At 40.6% G+C, this 21,963-nt stretch overlaps 1 protein-coding gene across 1 annotated transcript in view; it reads left to right on the top strand.

The window, feature by feature from the left end:
• Positions 1-9,438: 9,438 nt before the first annotated feature.
• The window catches only part of LOC108709193 (transmembrane protein 211), a 104,088-nt gene continuing 91,563 nt past the window's right edge, over positions 9,439-21,963 (top strand). The window contains exon 1 of the mRNA XM_018248821.2: positions 9,439-10,150. Coding sequence (XP_018104310.1) covers positions 9,821-10,150 — 330 coding nt within the window. The 5' untranslated portion in view covers positions 9,439-9,820. The remainder of the gene's footprint in view (positions 10,151-21,963) is intronic.

Genomic DNA, 21,963 nt, shown 5'->3' with positions numbered 1-21,963 from the left:
CATGGTATAATCAGAAACTGTATTTGTATATACCATGCGTGAAACAGGGACCTAAGTAGTTCAGAAAGATTGCATTTTTTAATCTACTTAGCCAAATAAAAGTATTCCCTACTCTCAGGTGAGGAACTAGGGTTAGTCAGAAGAGGCACAAAGGGGGAGGGGGTGCTGATCAAGGACCTTTTGAAGAGTCTTCTGACTACCCCTAGTTTGGGCTCTCTTTTTCCCACTGCTGCTCCTCACCACTTGTACACAATTCATTCAGTTCCTTTGCTGAAAAAAATCTTTATTTCTTTCTACACATTTGGATTTTAAATATATTGCAGACTTATAACTGAAATGTCAACAAAGCGTATGAATTTCTCTCCAGAGCAGGTCAAGTCTTTATTTCCCATGTGAGGATGATGGATTTGAAAAACCTCAAATACATTTGCCAACTCTTGAAAACTATATGGAATTGTGTTGAAAACAACATGTCGTTGACATTATACTGTATTGATATAGACTGACGGAAGTTACTATTCCTCGACACCTGGTGGGAGAAGCACTTGAGAAGCAATTGACACTGTCAGACTGGCCGAAACTAGTAGATGCTGAGAATATCGGTTTTCTTCAAAAACACAAGCCCTAGTATTTGAAATATCCAACCCATGCCTTGATTAAAATCGGTCTATAAAACTCCAAGTTTATGGGTTGGTGAAGTCACAGCATTAGCCTAACTGCATGTATGTTCTACTGATGATCCTCACGCCAAGGGTGATACCCCTCTCCCGCTCTGTGCTTAAAACTTTAGCATTGAAGCGGTTCAAAGGGGGGGCTGCATCTTTACTGAAATGAGCGCTATAGTGATCTCTCTGTACTGGTGGAGCAGAATTTCCATTTTAAAAACCAGAAATTCAGCTCTTAAAGTTACAGAAGGCAACTTTTTGCCACCCCTGGTAACTGGCTGCTCACTGCCATCTGAGGCTAGGTTCAGAGGGGCAACAAAATCTTCAGAGGGGCCTAGCGCACTCCAATCCCCATCCTCCTGCCCACTTCCCATCCCGCCTCTGCCCTGCCCACATCCCGCCTCTGTCCTGCCCTGACTCCACCCACTCCCAACTTGCTTCCCTTTCCTCGCCGGTAAGAGAGAGCAGCTGGGAGGAGGTTTTTTTTATTAAATATAGAGGAAGCGGACCTCTATAGCCACTGGCTAGGTTCTCATGGCAGGAGCAGCCCTGTATCACACAAAGAGAGAGGAAGGTACAGGGATCTTGATGCACTGGGATAGAATTTGGACAAAATTATATTCCAAGTTGCTACTCTCATGTATAGCATTTACTTAGTCTGCAAATATGAAAGCTCCCAGTACAATGAGTCCATATGCCTTGCTTTCAGCAACTCATTTATCAGGTGCGTTGCTTTGCACTTATCTACAGCTTTTCACTTATTGATCATTTATTTATTCATTGTAAATTCATTTATTTCACTGGCATATCTACAATCTTAAGAGTTTCATCCTTGCCCATCCAATAAAGAATTAGAAGCAATTTTTTGTATAAAGTTTTGTTTATGACTGCAGCTGTTAATGTCGAAAAATGGGTGCAGTGATGCCATTAATTAATTAAGTTGTGTTCAAACATAATCCTTGGACTTTCTTCTAGTTGCACTTCGCTCCAGTGCATCTGTTCAACCTCCTTTGGCAAATAAAAGGACAACCGTGTTTGGGAGTTATAACCTTGAAAGTAAGTAAGTTGCGGTTAAAACTCAAGTTAAACATATAATGAAGCAGTAGAATTCTTAATCGGATGCAAGTTGAGTGTAAGACTGACCAGACCAGGGATGACTTGGCCAGCTTAAATATATTGCAATATATGGACAAACAATCCCTGTCTTGTTTAAGTGGGAGAACATTTTTAGTAGCATAAAATTTCTCAGTTTTCTTAACATATTGATAATGGATTAAATGTAGAGGACCTCTTGTATTTGTATGAATCTTGTGGTCACAGCCTCATTGCACCCCCACCTATAGTTTAAAAATGTCACGCAATTGCATCAAATGACGCAGAGGAGACCTGGAGATCTTTCAAGCTGGCAATAATTCAAGGTATCCTTTTTTGGATGGCGTTTTAATAAAATTGTATTCTGGGCAAATTGCATCAGAAATTGTACTCTGCACCCCCCACTTGCAACTGCAAAATTACCCAAAAAAGAAAGTGCCCAATTCCTTAGGGCAAGGACACTGCAGTGATTAACGTAGGCCACCAGTTAGGGGCATCATTCAAATGTGCAAGTTAGGGATGGGATCTGTCATCCAGAATGCTCGGGCCTGGGGCTTTCCGGATAACGGATCTATACCTTAAGCCTACTAGAAAATCATGTAAACATTAAATAAACCCAATAGGCTGGGTTTGCTTCCAATAGGGATTAATTATATCTTAGTTGGGATCAAGTACAAGCTACTGTTTTATTATTACACAGAAAAAGGACTTGGATTATTTGGATAAAATGGAGTCTATGGCAGGCAACCATTTCTGGATAACAGGTTTCCAGCGGGCACCCAGATGTAAGTGTTAAGTTAATGAGAACTAGGGGGGCAAAATTTTGTGTTTTTGTAAATAACCTTTCTTTTTACTTGTCTATGGGTAGCAGTACTAATCCCCAAGAGAATAAAGAACATGCTTGCAGGCCTAGTCAGAACAGACAACACATGTTTAGGCCATGCTTTAGGCCATGTTTATCCCAGATATTGTGCTGTCAATGAGTCAGACATTTCATTGTTATCATACAGAGAGCAATGCAGAAAGAATAGCTTCAGAGAATTCTCTGCAACTATTTCAGAAACGCAAGTTATGTCCACGCCTAACGCCTTCCTGTATCTGTAACAGTTGCTTCAGGTCTGGTAATCTATGGGAATCTGTAAGACGCGCCAGGAGATTTCTTCATTCTATTAACTTCCGTCACGTCTCTCCCCGGCTTCTGGGGCGCAGGTGCGCACTTCTGGCAACGTCACGTGTTCCGGTTGTGCGCAAGTGACGCTGGCGTCTGTTTGTTAACGTTCGTCTTGACGCCGAACGTCATTACGTCATTTTCCGGTACGAGATACGAATTTTTGTCGCCAATTCTCCTTTAAAAATGCCTTCCTCCATTTTAATAGTGCCCAAGCTGGCTTCTGTTTACAGACCCTGCTGAAGTGGTATTTACTGTTGGAATTTACTGTTTTTTTTACTTCTGCCTGTTTTGACTTCAATTCTTGCCACCTGCCTCGACTTTTTTGCCTGTTTTGTGACTACGCCTTGCCTAATCCTTACCGGTATTCTTTACGGAGTTATTGCTATCAAACGCACCAATTCCTTGTTGCTTCCGCAGTGGAAAGCCCTGGGCCCCAAAAGGGCATTGATGAACTGGAACCGGAATCCGCAGGGTTTCCTTTGTCCGTTTGAGCGTAACAGCTGCCTTCAAGGTTCCTGATTGACGAGTGTTACAGAATCTCTCAGCAATTTGTATTTACTTGTCTCCCTTCTTTAGAATAAAAATACATATTGGATTGGTTGCTTTAGGTTACAACGCTTGGAGATAACTCTAAACCTCAAATACTGACGTCACTTGGACAATTATGTCAATCTGTCACCAAATAATTTCTTTGTACTTTTTCTAAAGGGGTGGTTCCCCTTTAAGTTAACTTTTAAATGAACAGTTCAGTGTGAAAATAAAAACTGTGTAAATAGGCTGTGCAAAATAATAAATGTATCTAACACAGTTAGCCAAGTATAAAGGCTGGAGTGAGTGGATGTGTAACATAATAGCCAGAACACTACTTCCTGCTTTTCAGCTCTCTAACTCTGAGTTAGTCAGTGACTATAAGGGGGGCCACATGGCAACTAACTATATTAGATACATTTTTTATTTTACACAACCTATTTACCCAGTTTTTATTTTTATACAGAACAATTCCTTTAATATGTTGCAGACTGTCTAATTCTAAGCAAAATCTTTCAATTTGCCTTACATTTTCATTGTATTATTATTATTGACTTTCTTCTTCTCCTCTGTAAGGGTATTAATTTATTGTTTATTAGTCATTTTTCTATTCAGGCCCTCTCCTATTCATATCCCAGTCTCTCATTCAAATCAGTGCATGGTTGCTAGGGGAATTTGGAACCCTAGCAACCAGATTGCTAAAACTGCAAACTAGAAAGCTGCTTGTTGTGTTTTGGGTAGCCGAGGATGAGTATAACAGTGCTTTATTAGCAGGCTCTCATGCAGCCATTATGAATAAAGCTTTCTAGCAGCAGAAATCTCCCCTTGGTCAGCAGCAATAATGTAATTTTCAAACATACGGATCCAAGCAGTAAAAGGAATGGTAGGCTCACCAGGGTTTGGAAGAAAAGGTGCAGACTGCTGCAGAGGTAGAAGAGCCATCCTGTCGCCAATCTGTTATGTTTTGGGTAGCCGAGCATGAGTAGAGTATAACAGTGCTTTATTAGCAGGCTCTCATGCAACCATTACACAACAGTAACTTTTACTTTTAAGCTGTCAGGAAGTATGCACAGTATAAGTCTGAGCACAGTGACCTCTCCAGGCCATTTGTATAAACACCACACTGCCGAATAAAACGCTAAATTACTCAAAACTCACAAATAATAAAAAACAGAAGACCAATTTCAAATTGTCTTGGAATTTCACTCTCTACGTCATACACAGAGTTATTTTAAGTATGAACAATCCCTTTAGCTTATCTCACTGTTTGCAAATCAGTTTAACTGTAAATTAGAGAGTAGGGGGTTTGTGCCTCCTGCATTTATACAGCAGTTGTAGTTAAAGGGATACTGTCCTGGGAAAAAAACATTTTTTCAAAATGAATCAGTTAATAGTGCTGCTCCAGCAGAATTCTGCACTGAAATCCATTTCTCAAAAGAGCAAACAGATTTTTTTATATTCAATTTTGAAATCTGACATGGGGCTAGACATATTGTCAATTTCCCAGCTGCCCCAAGTCATGTGACTTGTGCTCTGATAAACTTCAGTCACTCTTTACTGCTGTACTGCAAGTTGGAGTGATATCACCCCCTCCCTTTTTCCCCCCCAGCAGCCAAACAAAAGAACAATGGCAAGGTAACCAGATAACAGCGCCCTAACACAAGATAACAGCTGCCTGGTAGATCTAAGAACAACACTCAATAGTAAAAACCCATGTCTCACTGAGACACATTCAGTTACATTGAGAAGGAAAAACAGCAGCCTGCCAGAAAGCATTTCTCTCCTAAAGTGCAGGCACAAGTCACATGACCAGGGGCAGCTGGGAAATTGATAAAATGTCTAGCCCCATGTCAGATTTCAAAATGGAATATAAAAAAATCTGTTTGCTCTTTTGAGAAATGGATTTCAGTGCAGAATTCTGCTGGAGTAGCACTATTAACTGATGCCTTTTGAAAAAAATATGTTTTCTGATGACAGGATCCCTTTAACCGCACATCTTGATGGAGGCTTTCTCCGCTGCCCATTCCTCTATTCTGCATTGTTTGTTCATATTTCCCTTCATTCAGACATTTCAAGGATGGTTGTGCGAGATGATGTATGTATTTATTTCCTCCGAGTCGATTCCAGGGTATTTTTCAGTAATTTCACACGTTTATTTCAGCCTTCAAGCAGAGTAAGTATTATATGGCTGGACAGCTATAGAAATTTGTTCCGGCAAATAGATTTAAACGGCAGTTCTAAAAACACACAGTCATTTTGACCATTTGATTAATCTCTGTAGAATATATGATGCTTTCCTTTCTCTGTGCTCGCAGAATGTGAATGCCTCTGTTCAGTCGGAGTGTGAGTGTTGCATGATGATTTATTAATGCTCGTTTCTCAAGGAAAAGAAAAACTCACTTGCGTATTTGTTAATGCTGCTATGAGCCCATTTCTTTCCTTATCAATATTAAAGGAGGGTTTAATGATCAATATTTTGTGTCTTGTGGAAATCCTGAGTTATATGCAGTGATTCCCTGCGCAACTATTGTGTCGTAAGAACAGGTTTGGGATCCATTATCCGGAAACCCATTATTCAAAAACATCAGAATTATGGGAAGGCCATTTTGAAATTGATTTCCTTTATCTCCGTAATAACAAATAGTACATTGTACAAAGATATAATTAAATATATATACATTTAGATGCCTATTTATGAAGCCTGTAGGGATGCAGGGAATCCAGGATTTGGTTCGGGATTCTGCCTTTTTCTGCAGGATTTGGCCAAATTCTTCTTCCCGGCTGAACCGAATCCTAATTTGCATATGCAAATTAGGGGCAGGTTGGGAAATTGTGTGACTTTTTTGTCACAAAATAAGGAATTAAAAAATGTTTTCCTCTTCTTCATATGCAAATTGGGATTCCGATTCCATTCGCTATTCGGCTTTATAGCGAAGGATTCAGGGTTCAGAAAAATTTAAGGCTTCTAGGGATGCACCAAATCCACTATTTTGGATTCGGTGCATCCCTAGAAGCCTCAAATTTTTCTGGTCGAGTTTTAAAAGGGGAAAAAAACCTCGACTTTATTTCAAAATGTATTATGTTCTGAAGCTGAATCTAAAAAAGCTCCATCTAAAACCTGTCAAAGTCATGTTTAAGTCAATGGCAGACGGTCCTTTTAACAATGAGAACACATTTTATACCATCAGGATTCTCGATAGTTTTGGGCTGTTTGTGTTGGTTTTCGGTCAATAATTCAATAAATTCGAATTGTCAAGGCAACAATTTGATAAAGTCGAGTTTTCTGGGCAACAATTTGAAAAAGTTGCACGATTTGAATTGTCGCAAGATTTTGACGAGACTTTTCCCGCACTGACGCTTTTCAAATGGTATGGTTAGTAAGTTAAGCAGATCGTGGATGAATTTGGTTGAATTTGTTTAATAAAAAAAATTAGAAAAATACAAGTTTTAGTAAATATGTTCAAATATTTAATGTTCAAATGATTTTTAGCAGACTTAGAGGGTTTTAACTAAAACTAATAACATAGGGGGTTATTTACTAAACTCTGAATGCAAAAATCATAAAAAGGTCGTGATTTTTTTTTTTAAATAAAATCTGACTTTTAAAAAAAAAAAAACCCTGAGGATGGAAAAGTCTGAATATGAAAATCCGGGCATCTCAGACCTGTCGAGGTTGCATATAAGTCAATGGGAGAAGTCCCAATGATTTTTTGATGTGCGCTGGGTGTCGTGCAAAACCCCTACGTTTTCGGGTGAAAAATCTGAAAAATTCTTGAAAATCAGATAAAAAATCCGAAAAATTCTTGAAAATCTGATAAAATATCCGAAAAAATCGCGAAAATCGGATATTTTTTCTGCAAAGCAAATTTTCTGGAAAATTTAATAATAAATAAGTGGAAAAAACTTGAGCGGATTTGATCGGAGTTTGTAGCAGAAAATATCGAGAAATTCGGACATTGATAAATAACCCCCTTAGTGTTAAAGTCAATGCTCCTCTCTATGAAGAATACAATCTATAACCAGGCAGATGTTTCCATACAAAGAGGTTTCAAGATCAAAGGAAAGAATGGGATTAATAAAAATCATCTTTGGGCTCGTGTATGATTTTTGGAGCATTATTATTCAATGATATTTTAATAATGCTTGTGAGAGCTGAGTTTTAGGATTATATCTGCCTGGCGGCAATGAAAAAAAACCATGTAATGTAACCACATTCTCAACATATGTGCGAACATAAGGTCTAGTGCAGCTGATTCCCCCGAGCTGTAAACTGCTCTACAAAGCTATTAGGTGTATATAGGGCAGAAGATATTCCACCTTTTCACAGTGAGGGACCTGCATTATAATATTGCATTTACATGAGACCCATGGGGTTTTGCAGTTACTTATTGAAAGAGAAGCACTGAATATGGTAATAATTGCATGTGTTTCAGCATTTATATATACAGTGCCGCCATTAGAAATCACAGGGCCCCGTACAACAAAATTATCGGGGCCCCACCCACGGCCCCACCCACCCCAGCCCCCAAGCTCCACCCCAGCCCCACCCCAGATCCGCCCACTCCACACAACAGTTAAAGGACCACATAGACATCAGTGCTAAAAAAGGTAACCCACACACACAAGTTATAAAAAGATATTGATGGTCAGGGCCCCCCTTACAAGTTAAAAAAAAAAATGGGGCCCCAAAGAATATTTTTTTTAAAAAACATTGGTGCCAGGGCCCCCCTTACAAGTTAAAAAAATTGGGGCCCCAGAGAACATATTTTAAAAAAAAACATTGGTGGCAGGGGCCTATAGATCATTAAAATAATACATTGGTGGCCAGGGGATTAAAAAACAAAAAAACAAAAAACACACACATTGGTGTTCAGTAGAATTGAACTTGCGGCTTCAGGACTTCAACTTCGCCTCCTTTCGTGATTATGGGTATTTTTGCCGCTTCAGGACTTCAATTTTGTCTGTTTTCGTGACTTTGGGTCTTTTCGCCACTTCGGCTTTGGTTATTTTTGTGGCTTCGGGTCTCTTCGCCGCTTCGGTAGTTCGGCTTTAGCTGTTTTCGCGTCAAAATTATTCAGACGCCCATTGACTTTAAAGCATTTGGACAAAATATTTGCATGTATAAAACTTGTTGCTTGCGGCAAAAATTTTTGACGCTGATTGACTTCAATGCTTCAATTTTTCGCAAATTGACTTCAATGCTTCAATTTTCCGCAAATTTTTCCGTTGTTTCGCAATTTTTCTGCAAAGCAAAGCAGGACAGCTTGGCCCATCACTACCCAGCAGCTGTTTCCAGTCAGTGGGGTAATACTAATGATTTTCTGCAGCTTGTGGCCAGTTGTAGGAAGTAAAGACTAGTGTCACTTCTAGCCCCCTGCATTACTGGCTATGGAGCAAGAGCACTGGCTCGGGCCTGGTTGGCATCTAACAAATGGCACATTGATGCTGTAAGGTAGAGTCCTGCAGAAGGTCCGGTACCCGCAAAAACCTGCGTTAACCTGTGGGTCCCTGGGTGCCAGCAGACTCCGAGGACCTTAGAGGGGTCAGTAAAAAGCAGTGACAGGGGATTTGTTAGTCACTTACGTTTGGAAGCACCAAAGAATTCAGTACAGTTTAAAACATGAAGAAAACTGAGCAGATGCAATAACCCCCGACTCGGAGTCATAACTTTATCGACATCATTGTGCTCATCTCTGATGTCATCATGCCCAGCCCTACATCACTGCTCCACCCCCTTTGTTCAAGTGGCAATTCTATGGGGCAGTTTGGGAAATTGAAGTCGTAAAGCCACGAGTTCAATGCTACTGAACATCAATGTTTTTGGTTTTTTTTAATCCCCTGGCACCACAAAAAAAAATCTCTGGGGCCCCAATTGTTTTTTAACTTGTAGGGGGCCCTGAGCACCAATTTTTTTTTTTTTAAAATTCACTGGGGCCCAATTTTTTTTTGACTAGGAACACACCCAACAGACGAGGAGCACTTGCCAGGCTGAGTGACATCTCCACACAGGATCATGTGACTGTAGGACACGCCCACGCGCGAGTGACAGGCGGGGAAGACACCTGTGTGAGGTGGGAGAGCGCCAGTGACAGAAGCGGCAGGTTGAGGCGCAGGGAGAGAGTTTCCCCCGGGCAGTTGTAGGACCCGAGCACCTTGTCATTGTGAGTAGCGCAGTTATGAGTCCCGCCAGTCTCTCCTCCTGTCTGTGAACTTGCAGCTCCTCAACTGTTCCGACTCGCACCCCTCCAGCTGCGGAGCATCAGCCCGACCCCCGGGGCGCGCTATCCCTATGGGAATGTAGAGGGAGATACCATTGCTTTGGGCGGAGGGGAGGGAGGATACTGAGGAGACTCTCACGTACCAGATGCGCTCGTGGCTGGAGCTGAGCGAGGAGAAGGCAGCGGCGGGGCTGGATGTGGCTGTGGGGCCGGCTCCCCTCCAGCAGCAGCTCCGCACCATGTTCAGCTGTGTGTCCTGCTTCTGGCTCTTGCTCTCCGGCTGTCTGCTCGCAGTGTGCAGCTTCAGCTTCATCTCCCCGGCCTGGATAGTGCGCTCCGGCCGCCCCGCGGATAATCAGGAGCCCGTGAGCTTCGGCTTATTGTGCCACTGGCCGGACTCTCTGCGCCACATTAGCGCCTGTTACTCACTCGGGGGACTCGGCCCATTCAATGACATTCCCTCCAGCTCTTGGCAGGTGAGTGACTCTCTCATTATTCACTTCCCTCACTCACCTGCACTTCTCTTATGTGCTGCAATTATTTCCTTTATACTTCTTATTATTATACTTCTTATTATACTTCTTATTATACTTCTTATTATAATACTTCTTCTTATTATTATACTTCTTATTATAATACTTCTTCTTATTATTATACTTCTTATTATAATACTTCTTCTTATTATTATACTTCTTATTATACTTCTTATTATACTTATACTTCTTATTATTATACGTCTTATTATACTTATTATTATTATACTTATACTTCTTATTATTATACGTCTTATTATTATACTTCTTATTATTATACTTCTTATTATTATACTTCTTATTATTATACTTCTTATTATTATACTTCTTATTATACTTATACTTCTTATTATTATACTTCTTATTCTACTTCTCCAACCTCTGGGCACCTACAGTTATGACACAAAATGGCTCTGCCCTCTACTTACCCACCTCTGGCCACTACAACCCCCTGACCCGCAACTACCGCCCCTGACCCATCACTACCGCCCCTGACCCGCAACTACCGCCCCTGACCCGTACCTACTGACCCGCACCTACCGCCCCTGTCCCATACCCATACCCCCCATCTCCTTTGGCTGTTGATAGAAGGCTGGGAGATGTAATTTAACAATATCTGGAGCACTACAGGTTGCCTGCCCTGGTGTTCTAGTGTAACTTATACCAATGACAGTATGAAGATGTATGCAGCTGATAGCAGATGATATCACAATGGGCAGCCCTGTGTAAATGACTGTGCAGGGTGTAAGTGTGTGTATATGTCATACGTATGTATGTACGTGTGTGTGTGTGTGTGTATATATATATATAAACAGTCCATGGATAATTAGCAGCGCACACTGGAATTTTAAAAAATTTAATTTATTTATTTAAATTTTAAAAAAGAGCATAATACATGCATGTATTATGCTCTTTTTTAAAATTTAAATAAATAAATTAAATTTTTTAAAATTCCAGTGTGCGCTGCTAATTATCCATGGACTGTTAAATATTCGACACTGTGGCAGCACCTGGTATATTGCTATCTATTGGTGTGCGAACAGCTCATTTTTTGTTGTTTGTTTATATATATATATATATATATATATTTATATTAGCGATGTCATATTTGTCAAATGACTCATTACAACTTGTGTAATATACAAAATAAAGTACCCCTTGTTCAAAAATATGAAGATATTAGAAGTAACCTCAGAGTTCCATGACCTGTATATTGTCATGAAACTCCTTGGTGACTTATAATATCCTTATATTTTACAATAGGGGGTAGGTACTTCACTATATATTAATGTGGAACAGGCAACTCCTGGGCATGGGGCACAGATTACCCATCACGGAAATATTACTGTTCTTCTGGGCTTTCCATGGGCAAAGCATTTAATTTATAAAGGGAGTCACAAAAATAAATATGCACTCTAATAATCGGTAATTAATACTGTTAGACAGTCTCTAAGGACCTGCCACTCATAGGGTATATTTATCAAATAGTGAAGTTAGAGATCGCCCAATTCCGCCTCTCTCCATTCGTTTCTATGGGATGTTGAAAAGAGTATTTATCAATGGGTGAAAGTTTGATAAATAAGCCTTTCAAAATGATTGCGCATTTATTTTTGAGATTCCCTTTATGGAGCCTAGGGCCCCCCAGACATAGAAGTACTTAACCCTTTCCCTTCTGGTGGAAAAGAACCGTCACCGGGTACCAGAGGGGATACTTTTATTTCAACTCGTTTCATGGGACGGCCAAGTGGAATTGTGTAGGAAGGGGCAGAACCCGTCTGCTGTGAAAATGTGAGCCGTTCCCTTCCTTTTGTATTTGGAAGCTTAACCCCATGTGAATAAGCGCAAAGGTTTTTTATCTTTCTGGAAAGGATGGGCCAGTGCACCTTTTGTTATGCTGATAACTTGTTTGAAAACATGGACGTGATTAGTGAGTCAGTGCACGGGGCTGTTACATCACCGCTCGGCTGATTCTTAGCTGCAATCTTTGTGTTCCGAGGTTAGCTGTCAAATCATAAAGCCACCCTTTTGCTCCTGGGATTGTGGTCTCTCTCTTCTTTCCATGTGAGGGCACTGACCACAATGGTAGGGGTCTGCACTGCCTTGGCTAATGTATAGTATTCCGAAATATTCCCTGGCAATTCGTTACCCTGCCAGCTGGACATATAACAGACCAGTGCCCAGAACCACCACTTTATGCCTTATATATTTATTTTTGTACCTTTGGGGACCAGAATAAGCTACAACTTACTAATGTGCTAAATCTGAATTATGTTGTTTATTGTGACATCACTGTTTCCAGATACAGCTGTGTTGGCTTATAGATGACAAAGAGGCTTCTAATGGGGGTTATTATTAAGGGATGCACCTAATCGGATTTGGTTCAGGATTCGGCCTTTTTCAGCAAGATTCAGATTCGCCCGAATCCTTCTGCCCGGCCGAACCAAATCCAAATCCTAATTTGCATATGCAAATTAGGGGCAGGAAGGAAATTGCTTGCCTTTTTGTCACAAAACAAGGAAGGAAAAAATGTTTCCCCTTCCCACCACTAATTTGCATTTGCAAATTAGGATTAGGTTCGGTATTCGGCCGAATCTTTCACAAAGGATTCAGGGGTTCGGCTGAATCCAAAATAGTGGATTTGTGCATCTTTATGGCTTCTAATGGGGGATATTACAGCTTCTAATGGGGGTTACACGACGAAATATACAATTCAGGCCCCTGCCACCAATGTTTTTTTTTTTTATTATCTGGAGCTCCAATTTTTTGGGGGCCCTGGCGCCAACATTTACACACTTATGGGGGACCCTGACCAACAATGATTTTTTAAAAAAAACTTTTATGGGGGGGCCCTGGTGCCAATGTTTTTAAAAACAAAAAAACAAAAAACCTTTCATGGAGGGCCCTGGAGTCACAGTTTTTTTATTCTTGAGTTATTTAGCTTTTTATTCAGCCACTCTCTAGTTTGCAATTTCAGCCATCTGGTTGCTAGGGTCCAAATTACCCTAGCAATCATGCATTGTATTTTAATAAGAGACTGAATATGAACAGGAAAGGGCCTGAATAGAAAGATCAGTTATTAAAAGCAGCTATAACTGTACATTTGTAGCCTCACAGAGCAATTGTGTTTTTTTTTTAGATGGGGTCAGTTACCCCCCATTTGAAAGCTGGAAAAAGTTAAAGTTGAATCACCCCTGTACACTACATGCACATGTGGTACATCTGTGAAAATCTGTGCGTGTGATAAAATGCAGGCACCTGCCTGAGAAACCTTTAGTCCCCGTGGATGACTTTGCCTGTATTTATACATATTACTTCAATTACTCAAAGTGCTCTGTAAACCAGTGATGTATGTAAGGTATTGCCAACCAATTGGCTCTGCTGCAGAACTTTTACTGGCAGAGCAACAAATGGACACCTTCCAAAACAGAGAATTTCCAGCCAGCAAACTTCCATCTCCATCCATTATGCTGCAGCTGAAATGCCGCCCAAGTTCGGAGCAGATAATCCATAACAATATTTCATTTCATTTCATTAAAACCATTAATGTGATTAGATGCTTTCCGTGCTAATTGGCCCTCGCTAGTGCAAATATGGGGATGCTTAAGTGCAGCCAATTCCATATGAGAACATAATGCAAACAAGTGATTTACATTACAGTAAATACATTTTCTTCCCAAAGTATTTTCATTTCAAATCCATTTTGGAAAGTAGTACAGTATTTTCCATATTCCAAATTCTCACCCTCCTATACCATCTGTTCCCCCGTAGATGGTTGTTTTGGCTGTATTGGTAAAATTAAATACAGTACAGGTACGGGACCTGTTTTCCAGAATGCTTGGGACCTGGGGCTTTCTGGATAACGGCTCTTTCTATAATTTGGATCTTCATACCTTACTTCTACTAGTCAATCATATAAACATTGAATAATCCCAATAGGCTGCTTTTGCCTCCAATAAGGATTTATAACACACAAAAGCCATGAATATCTTGTAAATTATATCCTTATAAACGGTGAGTTCTGATGTCATCAGTTATAAACGGTGAGTTCTGATGTCATTTTGTCACATGACTCACTGAAACTTGTGTATTATAATAAATAAAGTACCCCTTGTTGGAAAATATGAGGATATTAAAAGTTACTTCGGAGTTCCATGACGTGTATAAAAACACTCAGACTTCGGCCTTGTTTCTTTTATATGGTCATGAAACTCCTCGGTGACTTATAATATCCTTATATTTTACAAGAGGGGGCACTTTATTCACTATGTTTGATATTTTAGTTGGGATTAAGTACAAGCTACTGTTTTATTATTACACAGAAAAAGGAAATCCGTTTTGAAATGTGGATTATTTGATTATAATGAAGTCTATGGAGACAGCCTTTCCTTAATTCAGATCTTTCTGGATAACGGGTTTCCGAATCCCGTACCTGTATACTGTAATGTCTTATTTGGTTAAATATTTCGTGATGGAAAAATGTTTCTGTATGGCATGTTCTGTTAACCAGCTGGACTATAATAATGGAGTCTATGGGAGATCGCCTTACCGTAATTTGGAGCTTCCAGATAACGTATCTCATAACTTTTTGTTGCCTACAAGGCCACTATCAGAAATCTTTGGGCCCCATACAAAATGTTTTTTTTTTCCATAAGAAGAGCAAAACTTTGGCACCCCCAAAGTAATGGTAGAATGGTAGTGGATAGCACTGTGTCTTGCAGCTGGGAGACTTGGGTTCGATTCCAACCTGGGCCCTTTCTGCAAGGAGTTTGTATTTTCTCCCCGTGCTTGCATGGATTTCCTCCAAGTACTCTATTCCTAGATTAGGATAGGATTACAATTAGGATAGGGCTGTTTGGGCACTAGGATAGGATTGATGGATGGGTTAGCTAAACCTCCCAGTCTTTCCCAACACTAAGTGAGTCTATAAACGGCAGGCTTGGTTAGTGAGGCCCTTGCCAAGTGTTCAAGTCTATAAATGGCCATCTTGGCATTCCCTTTTTTACCTGTGAGTCATATTCAAATGTAAAATAAACCCTTGAATTGACACCATTGGGAACAAGATATAACTGAAAATTCTTGTGTACAAATTAGTGAAGAAAGTGCAATTATTATTATGCAAACTGTCCTGTTATTTTCCATGGATATTAGAAAATCACCTTGGTGTTCATGACCTGAATGAAAGGCCTATATAAAGTCCTTGTGCCCTTATACGGCCATGAAATATCTTGTGACTTCTCATATCCTTATAATATTACCCTTCCATTATTCCCTGTATATTGCAGTGAATAAAGTTGTAAAATTGTGATCTATGATTGCAAAAGGCTAAATGATCTGTCGGGACCCATAGGGTTAATGTTTCCCCTATGGCTTTTAATCCTTTCACTTCCTGGTTCTCTAGTTGCTGGGCAGAAGAGAATGTATCCAGTTTGAGTTATTGGCATAATGTGTAATGTGTGTGATTGGCCCACAGGCTGATGACCACTTCCTGCCTCACTTCAGTATAGTGTTGGGTAGAAGGTGGAGTTTCCCCTTTTGCCTTCCACTTCAGGAGGGAGTGGATATTGCTGGTAGCCTGAGACTTAGGCCCCAGTAAAGGAAAGACCCTAAAGGTTCTGAGGCCCTTGGTGAAGTCGGGGATACAGGGACCCCATGAATGAGGAGTAGTCAGGGCAGGGTGGTTCTCTGTAAAAGCACTTACTAGGAATGTGAGACAGATAGAACTAGTTTGGCAAAAGCAGTCTGTGCTCCAACTAGGAGGGATAGCAAAGGGGTAGCTCTCCCCTCAGGCAAGACTGGCCGGTAGTGTAGGGATCACTAAGCTGAATAGGGATTGAGGTTTAATGATTTCCCTGATCCAACGTGTGGGGATCCAGGTGACTGTACAGAAATCCTGAGGGTTTGCTGGAGTAAATTTAATATTTACTGGAGTAATTTTAATAAATTACTGGAGTAATGGAGTATGACTCTTGTCAACCAAAGTGCAGGTCCATTTGTATTGGTGAGACTGAGATTTAGCATCGGCTTTAAGTGTGGAAAAACCAGTGTAGCGAGTCCATGATTTTGCAATTCGGAGGCCCCGGTGACCCAGAGAGAGGGTTAGTTGCACATCTTTCACTTGTATGCCCAGCTTTTAACTAATTGCTAACAACTGTCCCATGTTGTGTAACAGAACAGTACGAAAGCACAACAATATGTTATTTCTGCTCAGTGGGAACAGATGGAGAATGGGAAGGCTGAGTCCAGCTGGGCCGTAGAACTCCTATTCTTTTGTATCTGTGCCAGTGAGATGAAAAAGCTTCTGGACCTTCCAAGAGGAATGTTTTCTGGACACATTCCCCAAGTGATCAAGAGACAGTCGTATTTGTGCTCTGGGCTTATTTGCAGAAATTCTGTATGTTACTACCATTGCTTCATCTTTATAAACTACAGGAACAACTGTAACAATTACATTGGTTATTTGAATATATACAGTAGGCTGCTGTCTTTTATAATCTGCTGGTAAATTAGAACAGAAAGGTTGGATTCCTTCCCAGAATTCCTGCTGTTCCGCATACAGATAAGGAGAGGGTCTCTACAATTCTAGAACAATTCAGACACGATTTTGTCAGCTGTCCCGGATTGTTACTGAAATGCCCGGCTTTCTCTCTGAGCTCCTGCATTGAACAGCCAGAAAAAGATACAATGTTTGTAAAACTGAATTGGTTTTTGGCACAGAGCCCAGAATATGTGGCTGGTGCACTTAGATACTATTGTAACAATTTAAGATAAGCAATTGTAACAATTTAAGATAAGCAGGTCTCTTGGGGAAACTTTGACTTGCAGCTTAAAGGGCAATTCACCTTTATTAGCAAAACTGTACTAACATAAAAACCACAGAAATGTGTTTAATCTTTCATAACCTGCCAAATTTTGTAAAATGGACACAGTAATCAGGGGTGTGGCCACAAAAATGCACGTGGTAAAAAGTTTCTATGCGCAGCAAATCGGTTTGTCCCTCTTTATATTTCCATAAATGTTGGGAGGTATGCGGCAGCATTGTATTTAGGAGGGGCAGGAGGCAGATAGGTATCACCAGTGGCTTAAAGGACCAGTAACAAAAATTTTTTTAGTATACCACAAAAAAACCCACCAAGACAAATTAAACTTTAAAATCGCACAACCTTTATTAAGAAATAACTTACCGAAACTCTGCTTCCGCTCCTCTTCAGAAAAGGCGACACCCCCACGATCCATCGTGCGGCGCTCCATTTCTCCTTCCTGGCTATCTCCTATAAGGAAGGCAGGTAGGAGAAATCGTGCGCCGCACGATGGATCGCCTTTTCTGAAGAGGAGCGCAAGCGGAGTTTCGGTAAGTTATTTCTTAATAAAAGCTGTACGATTTAAAAGTTTAATTTGTCTTGGTGTTTTTTTTTTTTTGTGGTATACTAACAAATTTTTTTAAACTTTTTTTTTTTGATGTTACTGGTCCTTTAACTAGGGTTGCAGGAACCTGGGTGGAAGGTTTGCAGGCAAATTGCAGTTATTATGAACTGTTTTTCTATGGCTGAACAAGTGGCTTGCAATCATTGCAATGGTTATGGTCCTGCTGGTCTGATCTGGTCTGGTCATGATAATTGGGGCTATGCCCTGGCCATCTGCTGTGCCATAATAAACTGAATTGCTACACCAGAGTGTGTAATGCAAACAAATGGAAACAATCCATGATTTCTGCATGTTTGCTGTCAGAAATGCAAGTTAGAGAGCAATAAAGTTTACAGATTACTAAAGAGCTCTGTCCTGCCTGCCCTATAATACTCAATACCTGACTTTCTTGCTAATTGATGATCAGTCACTTCTATCTGAATATACTGAATATACTTGGAAGTAGGGATGCACCGAATCCAGGATTCGGTTCGGGATTCGGCCTTTTTCAGCAGGATTCGGATTCGGCCGAATCCTTCTGCCCGGCCGAACCGAATCCGAATCCTAATTTGCATATGCAAATTAGGGGCAGGGAGGGAAATTGCGTGACTTTTTGTCAGAAAACAAGGAAGTAAAAAATGTTTTCCCCTTCCCACCCCTAATTTGCATATGCAAATTAGGATTCGGTTCGGTATTCAGCCGAATCCTTCGTGAAGGATTCGGGGGTTAGGCCGAATCCAAAAAAGTGGATTCGGTGCATCCCTACTTGGAAGTCTTGCAGTTTCAGTGTTGTCTTTGTTTAGGTTAGAGCAGTGGTCCCCAACCAGTAGCTCATGAGTAACATGTTGCTCCCCAACCCCTTGGATGTTGCTCCCAGTGGCCTCAAAGCAGGTGATTATTTTTGAATTCCAGGCTTGGAGGCAAGTTTTGGTTGTATAAAAACCAGGTGCACTGCCAAACAGAGCGTCCATGTAAGTTGGCAATCCAAATAGGGGCTACCAAATGGCCAATCACAGCCCTTATTTGGCAACCCAAGAACATTTTTCATGCTAGTGTTGCTCCCCAACTCCTTTTACTTCTGAATGTTGCTCACGGGTTCAAAAGGTTGGGGATCCCTGGGTTAGAGTGACCTGTTCTGACACATGAAGAGCCACTCCGTATTGTTCAGTAGACACTGATTCTTCAACAACAGATACTTTCTCGTATGAGTTGTTAAGATGTTGCCAAGATTTAATTGCAGGGAGGTGAAACGTGTCTGTCTCATCCATTAATCCGTTTTCCACTGACATTAGAATAGTTGATTGGCAAGCCACAATACTGGAGCTTACAAACTGAAAGAGCGTTTAAAGGAGACCTAGTCAACTGTAAGAACCACTGTAGTTGTGATTGCGTAATAATTGTTCCTTAGGGTTTCAAGGGGTCTTTTCAATTTTTTTTCTATCCGCTAAACCAGTAATGAAATATGAATGTACAGTACATTGTGCAAAAAGTTTATATCAAAAGATAAATGTCCCAAGGCTTTTCAATAGTTAAAACAAAATATTTATTTAAGTTACATTAAAAATTACGATACATACTGACCCCCACATGGTCCACCTAAGTACAGTATATTGTGCGCATACCATTATAGCAATTCAATTAAAGAGGTATGATACTTGTTCCCATTTACAAATGCCACAAGAAAGCTGCATCTGCTTTTGCACGCAATTTAGTTGGTTTAATATTGGACCTTTCACTTTATCCAGTAACAGGTGTAAAGTACAGAATGCCTGTGCAAAACTTGGGGAATCCAGAAGGATTTGGTATTCAGAGAACAATGTAACCTTAAACATATATAGAAATTATATTTGTGCATCTGGGTGCCAAGGCACATAGTCCTGGATTTGTGGGAAGCAGGGCTGTCAGGACACCCAAAACATTTCCTGGTTCATGTCTGGGATCTGTGGGGTGGGGGCTGCAGATTGCGGCTGTGGGTGGGCCCCAGAAGCCCAAGTTCAACACTGGTTAACAGTCCATAAACGCCATAAATAGGGATGCACCAAATCCAGGATTCAGCCTTTTTCAGCAGGATTTGGATTCGCCCAAATCCTTCTGCCCGGCTGGCCGAACAAATACAACTCCTAATTTGCATATGCAAATTAGGGGCGGGGAGGGAGATCGCGTGACTTTTTGTCATAAAAAATGTTTTCCCCTTCCCACCCCTAATTTGCATATGGAAATTCGGGTTTGTTTCAGTATTCTGCCGAATCTTTGAAGGATTCGGGGATTCGGCCGAATCCAAAATAGTGGATTCGGTGCATCCCTAGCCATAAATCTCCTGCCTTTCCAGTCCTTTCAGCACAGTTCCTTCTTTTTTTTTTTTTTTTTCTTGTTTATTAACAATTTCCCAACTGGCAGGAAAGTGTTAACAAATCGACACATTTATCAAAGTTGTCGGTTTGGTGTGTTAGTGCTCAGTGCTGCTTCTGAGATGCACGGAGTACTAACACCGACCTGAGTCATTAATCTCTGATACAAATCACATCTCTTTGAGAGCAGAAAAAAATGATTAAATATTAAAAGACCTGTACTATTTCAATTGTTGTTCAAATGTTCCGACTCGTATATATCGGTTTCTAGTTCTATCTATTTGTAAAATAAGTAGGGATGCACCGAATCTAGGATTTGGTTCGGGATTCGACCAGGATTCTGCCTTTTTCAGCAGGATTTGGATTTGGCTGAATCCTTCTGCCCAGCCAAACCGAATCCAAATCCTAATGTGCATATGCAAATAAGGGGCGGGGAGGAAAATTGCGTGGCTTTTTGTCAAAAAACAATGAAGTGAAAAATGTTTTCCCCTTCCCACCCCTAATTTGCATATGCAAATTCGGGTTCGGTATTCGGCTGAATCTTATGCGAAGGATTGGGGGGTTCGGCCGAATCCAGAATAGTGGATTCGGTGCATCCCTAAAAATAAGTTGTTTAAAATGCTTTCTTTACATTCTATATTGACACAGATATGCCTGACGTATTCCCTGGTTTTCCACAGTTGACAGATTATATTTCCAGGGCTGATTTAGAGCATAGGACAGGTTTTGTTTGTGTTGTGAAATCAGTAGGGATGCACCGAATCCACTTTTTTGGATTCGGCCGAACCCCCGAATCCTTCACGAAAGATTCGGCCGAAATACCGAACCGAATCCGAACCCTAATTTGCATATGCAAATAGGGATGGGAAGGGGAAAACATTTTTTACTTCCTTGTTTTCTGACAAAAAGTCACGCAATTTCCCTCCCGCCCCTAATTTGCATATGCAAATTAGGATTTGGTTCGGCCAGGCAGAAGGATTCGGCCAAATCCGAATCCTGCTAAAAAGGCCGAATCCTGGATTCGGTGCATCCCTAGAAATCAGTGATCCAGTAAACTTCAGCGTGAATGTTCTAGTGCAGTCTTTCCAGTGAAAGTAATACAAATGACCATCACAGCATGAAGTAGTAACATGTTACTGTAAATTGCAGTATTTATGCTGTGCAAGTGTGCAGCACTCTCTTCTTTGTGCCAGATACAGCTGGGAGAAAACAGGCAAGAACACTCATTCTTCCCCAGATGAAAGCGCTGGTAGTGTGTAATGAAGGTATGAAAAGTCTTTACATGTACAGGTACATGTGAATTATGGAAAGTCCGTCTCCCGTAGACTATATTATAATCAAATAATACAATTTTTTAAAAATTATTTCCTTTTTCTCTGTAATAATAAAACCGTAGCTTGTACTTCATCCAAACTAAAATATAATTAATCCTTATTGGAGGCAAAACCAGCCTATTGGGTTTATTTAATGTTTAAAGGAGAAATAAACCCTAAAAATTAATGATTTAAAATGGCATATTTTATATAGTGAACTTATTGCACGAGGCTAAAGTTTGAGCTTGTCAATAGCAGCAATGATCCAGGACTTCAAACTTGTCACAGGGGGTCACCATCTTGGAAAGTGTCTGTGACACTCACATGCTCAGTGGGCTCTGATTGGCTGTTGAGAAGCTAAGCTTAGGGCTCGTCACTAATTATCCAGCAGAAAATGAGCTTCCCTGGCTGTAATATAAGCTGATGCTACAGGTTTGCTGATTATTCAATTCTGATGCTAATTGCACTGGTTTCTGTGCTGCCATGTAGTAATTATGTGTATTAATTACTAATCAGCCTTATATTGTGACATTTCTATTCTATGTGTACTGTATATTGTGAGTGGGTCCCTAAGCTCAGTAAGTGACAGCAGCACAGAGCATGTGCAGTGAATCAGCAGAAAAGAAGATGGGGAGCTACTGGGGCATCTTTGGAGACACAGATCTTTACTGCTAAAGGGCTGTGGTTGCCTTGG

Source organism: Xenopus laevis, chromosome 2S, assembly GCF_017654675.1.
Source record: "Xenopus laevis strain J_2021 chromosome 2S, Xenopus_laevis_v10.1, whole genome shotgun sequence".
NCBI classification, from domain to species: Eukaryota; Metazoa; Chordata; class Amphibia; order Anura; family Pipidae; genus Xenopus; species Xenopus laevis.
The sequence above is the reverse complement of the archived record's forward strand: the minus strand, read 5'-3'. Positions and strand labels throughout refer to the sequence as shown.